Source organism: Anticarsia gemmatalis, chromosome 21, assembly GCF_050436995.1.
Source record: "Anticarsia gemmatalis isolate Benzon Research Colony breed Stoneville strain chromosome 21, ilAntGemm2 primary, whole genome shotgun sequence".
NCBI classification, from domain to species: domain Eukaryota; kingdom Metazoa; phylum Arthropoda; class Insecta; order Lepidoptera; family Erebidae; genus Anticarsia; species Anticarsia gemmatalis.
In genome coordinates this window covers 432507-444659 of record NC_134765.1, presented here as the reverse complement: position 1 = coordinate 444659, position 12153 = coordinate 432507, and the positions used below count along the sequence as shown (strand labels likewise).

The window sequence follows — 12153 nt, the reverse complement described above, 5'->3', positions numbered from 1 at the left end:
TTCGTCTTTGTTACTATAATATATGACACGTATTCACACCGTTTGATCTCCATGTCTGTGGTTTTGGGAGAATTACTGCGCTGTTTTTGATGAGGCTGTCGTATTTGATAGGTTTCCGGTAAGTATTTACTTGAGTGATTACTAAGCTAAAAGTCGTGTAATATCTAAGTCTTGCAATGCATCAAGAACATTCTTTATTCTACAAATTTTGTTATCAAGATAAGAAATAAAGATATACAAGCATAAGTTCAGCCAAAACTTACAGGCTCTGTTCTGCGTGGGACTTACGTTCATGATACTCAATTCTGGCAACTTAAAGTTTTACAAGTTTATCTATCACATAAAAAAAATCTTACCCAGAAATGAGAACCAGATATTTTAAGGCTTCACATTTTCTGAATAAGCATGTTATCAATTTTTTTTAAATACTCATATATTTGTTGCCACTCTACCTCGCAGTTAGTGCATAATTTAACCACAAGTCGTGAAACTGATTCTTTCAGTCTAAATATTAGTGTCAGATAAACTATGAACTAAAAAAACTGACAGTAAATTACATCTTATAAGCTATCTAATACATAACAGTCTAAAGAAACTGGCCCTTAGTCTTCTCTTAACAAACAAACACACATTTACTTCTCCCAAGAGAGCACACTCATTTTAAAGTCCAGCACTCAATCTCCAACTCAACATCGAAGAGGAAATAATACACATAATTGCTAACAATCAATGAACCACTTATCGTATAACTGTGGCGTTATGAGCAATAAATCGGGACTCGAACCCGCTACGTTAAGTCTCAGCGTTTGATGTTAAGAGTTATGTACACGGAACCACTGTGCTTTATTACTGGACTTTGTTTTTATTATTTTTGTTTGACAATCTGTTTGGCAATGTGCCTGGAAATGATTACTCGATTTTAGTAGATTTTGCTAGGTTTGACTGCCTCTGTGGCGTAGTCTTCCTTCTCTAAGTTTTATATTTTCATTTTTTTTAACTAAATACTGTCCCACTGATGGGTAAGGGTCTCATCCCAAACGAGGGGAGGCTGATCACCACGCTAGCCAAGTCCGGGTTGGGGACTTTGCATGCCCTCAAAAAACGTATGAAACAAATTTTTTGGCATGCAAGGTTTTATCACGATGTTTTCCTTCACCGTTAGAGCAAGTGATAATTTTCTAATACACAAAAAAACGACTAGAAATTACTGTGTTAAATATTCATTCTACTCTTGTTTTAGATTTATTAGAGAATCGTTTGATTAATTTGTTATACATTATCTATATCGTAAAGATTACTTACTTAAGAGATAAACCTGCATCCCTGTGTCTGGTGGAAAGACAAATTGACTGTAAAATAGTAGCTTACTAGTATTCTATATTGCTACTTTTTGTTTTGATTGAAATTTCCCTAATAAGTAGTTAAAACAGTCAATTTAACTTTCGCAACATAATCTCAAAGACTTTCACACCACAATCGATTAAGCGCATCACTAACAAAACCGCTACCTAATTTATCGATTCAATTTAACGATCATTTTATATCGATTACCCGTTATTGGATAACCATATTTATTAACAACACTTACATCTCATTATAACACAGAAAAACCGCCTTTATTGTACAAAAAATTAAGTTGATTTTCCAACTAAATGATCTATTAACTTCAGACACTTTGTCATGCAAAACTCAACCCTATGACTTTAAAATAGAGTTGATTTTACAACGTGCGTTTGTTAGTTAGGTTATTAAGGAACATTATGTCTCTTATTAGGCCGTCGTGACAATGTAGAAGCCATTATAATAGTATATTATTGGTGAATGAGTGCAATAATATGATAATAATGGGCAGGTGACTGGACTGCGAAATGTAAAGAGCTTTAGATTTAAATCATGTGACTATCTAATACAAAAGATTTAAGGTATAGTTTCATGTCCATTCTATAGCTACCTTTGTGTTTATAGATTTGCCTTGCACCTTATTGTATGTTAACGGAGTTTGACATTAAATCGATAGTATCGACTTTATGTCAAACATTTGACATTAGTTCGATATTATCGAATTATGGCGACGGATATCAACTTACCTACTATTGACTTTATGCCGATTTCTACTGCAGGTATGCTTTAAAATAGCCTGAGCTTTATCCCATATTGAAAATAGTATATAAATGTACACCTGTACTCAATTAAAAAACAAAACTAACTTTCAAAATCATTTCGTATCGAAGCAACAAACTGTAATATAGCAAAGATCTATCAAAATCTGCGCAATCATTATTGCACATACAGAACAAAAACTTATTCACCCTATTTTTACTAGCAATGATCATTACCCAACCCTTTACAAAAACAAACATTTAAAAGTTCCCAAAGCTAATATCGATCTCAAAATAGTAGATAGTTAATTTAGAGGCTGTATCCTGTAGTTGATTTACTGTGTATATTACTACCTACTGTTGGGCTTCTGATTCATTGCTTGTTTAGTGGGATAATACATCAAGCGGGTTTCGTCATTGAGTGGTGCAACTGTTGAGTCTTATATAAGGTGCTTGATGAGATTTGTTATGTAGTGTAAATTAAGTAGGTAACTTAAACTTTGTGCTCTAACGGCTGTGTGCTACTGCTACACATGAGTTCGAGGGTTTGATTCGTGGGTCAGGCAAACTGCTTTCTCCCATTTAATGTTATATTAAAATATTTTCATTGTAGCCTGGATTCTGGGAATATGACGATAGGTTTTTCCACAAATAAATGAGACTAACATCATTAATAGCGATACACGGATGTATTTCGTACACCTCTGCCTATCTTCTGGTAGAACAAGCGTGATATATATGAACACTTATAATTATGAACACTTAACCTCGTTTTATGTCCATGAAATGTTCAGTAATTTGAATAAATAAAAAAGATAATTCTACGAATTAATAATACAAGTGTTTAGGTAGATACATACTTAAAATCACGCTTCTTCATAAGGGAAGGCAGAGACCAGAGAACACTTTGTATGATCCTTACAAATTTCGTTACAAATATTAGTTTCTTAAAATGTATAGTTTTTAATGAAATTACTAGATATCTTTACTATATTGACCCAATAGCTAAACCGCTAAAAATACATACTACAGGTGTACCTTCTCGCACAGATCCGCATGTCAATACTAGTTAATTTACACTTTCCTGCGCGTGCGCAAGTCAAGTGATCCGCGCAATATGGCCGCCATCCCGCTGACAGTTTGAAACTGATCGCTTTATTGATTGTGTTTCTTTGTTCGAAGATTCATTATTGTTTGTGTAATTTAAATCTGATGTTGAGTTATTGGCTACTTAATTAGTAAGAGCTGATTATGAGTAATGTTTTCTTTAGATTAATACAAAATTATACCTCCAATAAAGTTTTCTGATTATAAAAAGATTATTGCTATGGAAATTGGTTTTAATTCAACGAATAAATAATGATCAATCTTGTTGAGTACTTTACTTACATGTTAACTGCTTCAGAAAATTTATTAACCTACAGAAATAGATATTTTTCGATTAAAACTACCTAATACTTTTATATTTATTTATTCTTATAGTATGTTTAGCAACGACCACCACGTATCTCAGTTTACAACTATTTGAATGCCACTTTATTGTACATTGTTTTGTCTCTAAGATAATAATGATTATCACGTTACGTCAAAGCAGCAATGTACCGAATAGTGACCATCAATTTGACGTACACTAGTTGTCAACTGGAATACTTATCCGTATAAGGGTGAAACTTGTAAAGTGCCTATTGACGTACGGAGATGCTTCAGTACTATTTATCATACCCATCTTTAAAATATCTGTGTCTAAATTTGCTTAACCAACAAATGTTTTACCCACCGTTAAGCGCAACTGCCTCCACGTCTCTTCTCACTAAAATGCTGACACACCACTGATTCTCACGGTACACATTACAATATTACTAGGAACTATATTGTATTTGTATTACAATACATATTGTATCGCCACTGTTAATTGTTTTATTTTAATTGTTATTAAGTACATGATTAAGTCATTTTAATTAAATTGCCTTTTAGGAGTTGATTCAGAAAATCGAAAGTAACTATCTACTAAACTTCATTAAATTCTGTTTAGCAGGTTACAAATAAAATATAGTGAGACAAAAAGACTTCCGCATTTATAACAATACAAATATTATAAATGCAAATGTTTGTCAGGATCAATGTATGTTTGTTACTGTTTCATGAAAAAGAGTATTAGTATACTACTAGAATTATGTTTTTACATAATTAATCCCTAATATACTATGTACTTGAAATGTACGTATTACAGCTAATTCCCTAAGGGTAATAGCCGTGATGTTGCCCTTAATAAACTGATATAAACCACTACTAATTATTAGTAGATAATATTTCAACATACGTTCATTTAAGCTGGAAGTACAGTCACTTACAAAAGTCATTAAAATTAATAACAATAAATTTAATTTTAACGACCTCCGTGGCGCAGTGATTCAGGTGGTCGCAACGCCACTACCATTGCGTTGGGAGGTTGTTGGTTCGATTCCTACACGGAACAGTATTTGTGCGATCCACAAATTTTAATAGTTGTTGCGGGTCTGGTTGCGTTTTGTGTCCGATGTTTGTAAAAGATAAAAAAATACGTTTAATATGGAACTCTGTTCCTGTTGTGCCTTTTATTGTTTTCAGAATAAAGTAGTCTAAATACTAGAACATAATGTGTCTTCCTATAAAATTTTAACTCAATAATATCGGTGATAGTGTGTTTATGGAAAACTAGCTGACCCGCGCAACTTCGCTTGCGTTACATAAGCGTTAAAAATTTTCCCCGTTTTTGTAACATTTTTCACTGGTACTCTGCTCCTATTGGTAGTAGCGTGATGATATATAGCCTATAACCTTCCTCGATAAATGGACTATCTAACACTGAAAGAATTTTTCAAATCGGACCAGTAGTTCCTGAGATTAGCGCGTTCAAACAAACAAACAAACAAACAAACTCTTCAGCTTTATATATTAGTATAGATATGAAATGTGTTAAAAAGTTTAACATATACATAAATAGAATATATTGTGTTGATGATTGTACGACACACGAGTGAAATGTGCTATGGATTTTAGTTTCAGTTTCAGGCGTATATTAGGTATTATATTCCGTTACTAAGATGTTATATCGTATTTTTCTTCGCTTGGCAATGTATGTACACATAAATGTGTACTGTACGGATTTCTTCTAGTAATAAGAGATATAAGGTTTAATTAACTTTACCTAAAAAAAAAGATATTATATGTCATGCATCGACCTCGGGTAATATTTCGAAAAACCACAAAAACACTTTGAAGCGAGATACTTTTAAGCAAGATATATTAATCTTTGACTGAGCATTTGACTTAAATTCTCTTAAAAAGTGTTTTACTGTATCAAAAATGCAAAGAGACTTATCTGGGACCAACTTACCAACAGCTTCTGAGTACATTTAGCGGTAGTTTATCTATTCAATAGCGTTTTTTTATGAGTTTAAACGCTAATAAAAAGATAAACTACCGCTAAATGTACTTCAGAAACCGGGGGTTAATTCAATTGCAACAAAATAGTCCCACTACAATTGTAACTAAGTACTTATTCACTGTCGTAATTGTTAAATGAATACACATCACCGCGATGATAGTCGTAATAATTCCCTTTGTCAAAGAACATCTCAGAATAACTGCAGACTGCATTAAAATAGATATTTGATTGCTGAGTGCGATCTCATTGAGCGAAATATCAGCACTTACAATGTTGATGATGTTAGTACAACGATTTATTGAGTCGACACTCTATTTTTGATACCAATGTAAGATTAGCGACAGAATGCTTAATAAGTACGTCTGTATTTTCCAAAAAGAAATATTAAAATTGACTTTGGCACTTTAAGCTAAGGTATAGTTGTGCCGTATAAAACAAAAGGTTACGCAGTGGAACTGAGGATAAAATATAGATTGGTGACCAAAAGGTTACTTTCTACTATAAACAAGAAGCGGGAAAATATTGATTTTGCTGATCAAAAACATTATTATTTGATAAAAAGAAGATACCTCTGTCTCTAACGAGAAACTACGCGGTCATATCCCCAGAGCCACGGAATAAAAATTGTACCTGTGTATTGTGCACTCACTTGGACTCCATAAACCATTCTTGCGCAGTTAGCCAAATCCTTGATATAACCAAAAAATCATAGAAATTCGTTTGAAAATGTCATTTCAAGATACTTGTACATGATAAACCACTCCTGCGCATCCACCATTCGCTTGTTAAGCTGGCCGCAAAAAAGTATTTAATTATGTTGTCATAGCACTTTTGGCGTAGACTGTACAACATACATGATTCGTTATTTCAATACAGCTTTTCTTTGTTTCACATTGTCATATAAAATGTTGATCGTGTGCGATGTAAATAATATTTTATGTAGCTTGTAAGCTTTCAGTATTGTGTGAATTATACACAATTTATTGTCATTGTGGACTCGGTTTGGATGCTGATACTGAGATTAAGCCAGTGTGTATGAGTAGTTTCGAATATCATTTTAAAAATTATTTTGTAGGTATAATGTAAGAAATATGTATTTTTCGAGAATTTTCGATAATCTGTCTTACACATTTCGCTATTTAGGATTTTTTTATAACGTCTATTACACACGAATGTGTAGGTGTAGATAGTTTGAAATACATTCATATTTTACAACGCTTATATCTTAACAAAATCTCTATGCAATACGGATGTATTGCCTAATGTCGGGCACATTATCCAACCCTGGTCTGTTTATGAGAACATGAAAAGTCACCAAAAATCTTTGTCAGGAACTTAGGAATTGAAGCATTATGTTAAAGAAATCTCAGGAATCCAAGATTATATCACAATATTTCCCTTCACAGTATATTACATAATAATTTAATTAACATAATTACCATACAAACATCACAGATATAGAACAGAGAAGAACAAACAAGTAATATAAACACACGCCACTACACGCCTCAGGTTATAACGCGGTTGATGTTGACGAGACTACTTGTCTTATTGTATGTCTGCCAGCTTTCTCTCTATGCCGTCTACCGTCTATCAAATAGAGTCTACACTTTGACTCTGAGACGAGTCATTGGTATCTGGAGGTAGAGGCGGGGTGTTTTGCCTAGAGTAAAAAAAAAAAAAAAAACTTTAAAAAACCATTGACACGAAGAAGAAGAAGAAGTCTACACTTGATTAGTTATTTTGGAGAATAGTTTTGTATGAATGATATATATATGAGAAAGCCTTTATACGTTTGAGGCAACCAAAGATAAAGCGGCTTTCTTAGCTAGTATAATATTTAAGTCTTCAGTAGGAAAATATGTTTTCTATAAATAAATAAAGATACCTATTACTTGTCTGTATAATTCAACAATCAGGCGGTCATATCCGACTTAAATTATCATTTTCAAGCTCCCTTAATTAGACGATTAGAAAGATTAAATCACTAGAAGTATTCCCGGTTTTTTATTCTTACACTTGTTGAATTATACTTATTACTTTTTTAGGCGACTGAAACAATCGACTTTCTTCCTAGCTACTCATTTTCCACAAAAAGCTAGTTTTCTTTAAAGCTTGTTAATTACTATTACAAATAATTAAACATAAAGAATTATGTGTATATTTCTAAGCTATTAAATCTGTATATTTACAAGTAGCGATGCTGGGATCGCATCGTGAGCAATAAACGTAAGATTTACAAGCCACTGTGAACGCTTGTCCACTGTCTGTGTTATTTATATCACCGGCTAATTGATGGTTAATATGTTTTACTAGGTTTGTTTCAAGATTGGTTACTGCTTATTGGAGTGTTAGTTACATTGAATTGTTAAAAAACAAGCTTCTGTACTGGACTTTGTGTTAAAAAATGTAGGATAATTTAGTTCCATGTTTATTCAGGTTATAACCGTGTGCCGCGTTTTATCACAATACAGTTAGTAGTAGTACTGGAAATATTATCAAACATACTCTATCTATATATTCTCATAAAATTCGCTTACATAGAGTAGGATTTGAAAAGTAAAACTGTTATGAAGCTTTAAATGTACAAAAGCCGCGAAATAGAGCATCATATCAGCATTAGCATGTTAAAATATCGATCAGAGAATATTCTAAAACAACACGATTCGATCTTAATTGTGTCAGTACAAAGTTTTAACGTGCTACTGTGCGAAAATACAATATTCAAGAGATTGGAAATTAAATTCATAGAATATAAAATCACGCCTTTTTTAGGGGTTACAGAGACCAAACAAAGTCAAATATAAATGCAGGTTCAACAACTCTCATAATCTTTCCAGACGCATCAAAACTCATCAAACGCAAGAAATCGACGGAGGACGTCCGCTCTCCACTAGGAGGCGAAGGTTCTCTAACCAGCGAGGAGGGGGAGGAACCGGGAGTGGGGAGACGGAAGAAGGCCAGGACCACCTTCACGGGGAGGCAGATCTTCGAGCTGGAGAAGCTGTTCGAGGTGAAGAAGTACCTGTCTTCGGGGGAGAGAGCTGATATGGCCAAGCTGCTCAATGTTACTGAAACTCAGGTGAGCTTTGCTTGTTTTAACCGACTGCGCAGAGGAGGATAATGTCTTGCAGTACCACTTTGAGCTACCTTTATTACAGGGTGCTGTGATTAGTGTTCACTATTTTGACCAACTCAATTTTTACAAAAGTTATTCTGCAGAATGTCATGAATGCATCATTAAATATTTTAGTATTTATATTGTTATATTTATTATAACCCATTATTGTCCCACTGTTGGGCAAGGGTCTTCTCCCAATTAATTTAAATTAAGTAGATTTAAAACAGTTTTCTGTAAGAGAGAAAATATCACAGAAACTTTTTGTATGTATATACACTTAGGTTTTTCAATATACAGCTGTATTTATTTCCACGATCTAAAAACTACTCACAAATTCATCAAACCGTCAAAATAGCACTTCTCTATAAATAGCAAAAAGGTACAGTCACGCGCATAAACGTGTTTGTCTATTAAGTAATTATTATTGTACAAATCACTTAATGCGGCCGCTGTCACGCGTTCCCCGAAATCTCTGAAATTAAACGTTTTCAAATGTAACCCACACGTTGCCACTGAAGTGATGGGAATACAAGTCATAAGAGCCAGCGAGAGCGATAAACAGATATATTTATGACTTTATTTATTGTACATTTTGTAGTTACACATGCCGAAGATTTTTTCAATTTAAACTCAGTTTTTTCTGTTGAAATCATTTATTCTTTGTTATGTTTCAAAAAGCGTGGAACGTCTACGGGTCCGCAAAAAGACTTCATATTCATTTGTTTCTAAAATTTCATTACTTTTACCCGAAAGAGATTTCTAAACAGTAGTATAACAACATAAATTGACGAAAAGAACCTGATTAGCAACAACAAAATGCTACACTTATTAGCTAATCAACACGTCACACATAAAAACATTTTCACCAAGAAACATAAACATCATTAACCGTTTCGAATCTTTAAAACTTAATTTACCGCTACCGGTTTTGCCTCGGGCCAACACATTAAACGTTCTAAGATAATTATACAATCATCAAGGTGGCAGATGGAGTAGGGCCCCCGCATCGTGAGCCGACACATATGGCATCACTAATTAAAACTACGCCGGCAAACGACTAGTCGGGACCAAAGTGCGATTTGTCGGGACCAACTTGCGACTAGTCGGGACCAAACGTGATTAGTCGGGATGGATTGCGATTAGTCGTGTAATGTTAATGGTTTGGATGAAAGAAATATGGAGTGAATTTATTAAGTGTTTGATGATAGGTGTGGTTAATGGTTTTAATTTGTTTTGGGAGTTTTTGGGATGAGATGAGTTAGTTCGTGCAGTCTTGAGATGATCGTTCAGCGATTGTGTTGGCGTGGCATCGCGTTGAAACGGTTAGTCCAATTCGATCGTAAAATTATTTCTGCCTACTAATTAATTGAATTCGTTAAAATAGGTGTTTGAAACACTAATTTTATGTATATATGGCGCTTATGGTTGTCGTAAGATACAAATAAAAAAATCATATAAGACAGTTTATTGAATCGCGATTTGAAATCGTAGATCTTACCTTGACATTGTTAATACTTTACATATTATCTTAAGAAAAATTCTATTACAGTCTGGGTCGTCCTGGTAGCCCTGGGCGCGAATTTTCTTTCAAAATGAAGTTAGGGTTAGTCCTTAGTTCACTATGGTGACAACAAACAGATTGATATACTTACGTTACACTATAATCGAATAGTAGCAAGTAAGTGGTATTATCTTAAAGTAGGAAAGAAAATCCCCAATCTAAATTCAATAATCGAAATATATCCATCACATTATCACTAATATTTAAAGTCACACAGAAGTCCCCAATCCCAAAACGTTTACCATTTTAAAACGTCCAAAAAAAGCCTTAATTAATTCATGTAGACCTCCATCATTACGGCGAGACCACGTGTCACCGATAGGCAGTCTATTCACTAATGTTCTCGTTAACGAGATGCCGATGAAAAAACGAACCAAAAAACTGTATGAAAAAATTTGGGGTCCCACTTTGAGAAGGGTATGCGAATTGGAGACTTTATTTTAAATGAAATTATGTGTTAAATGGATGTAGTTTTTTTGTTTAGAGATGATTTTGTATGAAGATTTTAAAGGTAGTTTTTTGAGTTGGAAAGTGTTTTTGTTTCGTTTTCTTTCTCTTATGTGTTGATTCAAACGGTGTTTCTTATTTAAAGTAAGTTAAAAATGCAGATACGTTTTTAATATAGTGTTCAACCTACTATAACCGCGAAATCTTGTTCTTAAACGAAGAGGTTTCAAGAGTTTACACATTGCCGGTCACACTGCTGTTTTTATTCATAGAATAGACAGGAACAATAAAATATCTTAATAATTAACATTATAAATTACATTTAAACTATTACTATTACATATAAGTATATAAATAAAGACTCTACGATCTGAAATATTGACTAAATACAATATCAGTAGTATGTCAAACGTGAATGACTGTACTTTAGTAACTATTATTTTATCAACTTAAAGCTTTGAACAAAGAATCGTACATTCTGACGTTTTACAATTAAATATCATAACAAAATCCATGTTTAATAACAAATTACATATAAATCATACAATTCACTATTTCTCATATTTCTTTTCTCTACAATAATATTGTTTCAGAGCGACACGTGTTCACTATAACAAGACTCTTATACTAATTGACGGGAACTCACTAAATTAACACATAATACGCGAAAATATACCTTATGTAATTAGAAATAGAGTTGGTTATGGTTTAACGTGTACAACTCTACTATTGATCTATGCAGTCCGCAGGGATTCGTATATACAGCAGGATTTAAAAGCTTAATTGTGGGATTTTTTGTTTGTTTGTTAATTGTTGAGGTTTAGTGTGGGTAGATGACTATGTGTTTTGATAGGAACATCTGTGATACTCATTTGTTAAGCATCCTTTAGAGAGGACAGGAAGTAGATGTGTGTTTATTGCAGTTATGTGCAAGGCTTGGTTTGATAGATGTTATTGATATTGTCCTTTACGTCTGATTCGAAGTAGTGTTATCTGATTATAAAAACAGTTTACCTTACATACCACAACTAACTTTGTCCCTAACTAACTAAGATATTCTAAGATCGCCTGAAACTCAAATTTAGGCAACAGTTATTTAGGTAAGCAATCGTTACTATTAATTTAGAATCGTTAAGTCATGATACCAATGTCAAATGACGGATGACTGTTGAAAGTCATAGTCGTAAACATTAAAACAAAATCTATTTAAAACTTTCAACAACTTCTTAGAATTCTACTCATTAAACCAGAAATGTGTGATAAATAATAAATTATGGGCAAAAAAATCACGGTCCACACACACTGATATTTAGAAGCACCCTATATAAACTCATTGACACCATATGTCATGTGTAAAGTGGTTCGCTTTTTTTGTAGTCCCCCGGCTCGCTCACTTCGCTTAACGCTTAACGCTCAGCGCTTAAGGTTAACGCACATTGAGATGACGATACGAATGCGAATGAGCAAGGTGTGAGTTTGTCCTAAATCAGCTTGTTTT

At 33.4% G+C, this 12153-nt stretch overlaps 1 protein-coding gene across 2 annotated transcripts in view; it reads left to right on the top strand.

The window, feature by feature from the left end:
- Positions 1 to 12153, top strand: part of NK7.1 (homeobox protein NK7.1) — an 86294-nt gene that overhangs the window by 23038 nt on the left and 51103 nt on the right. For both annotated transcript variants that reach the window (XM_076128502.1, XM_076128501.1), the window contains exon 3: positions 8367 to 8608. In XM_076128502.1, coding sequence (XP_075984617.1) covers positions 8367 to 8608 — 242 coding nt within the window. The remainder of the gene's footprint in view (positions 1 to 8366; positions 8609 to 12153) is intronic.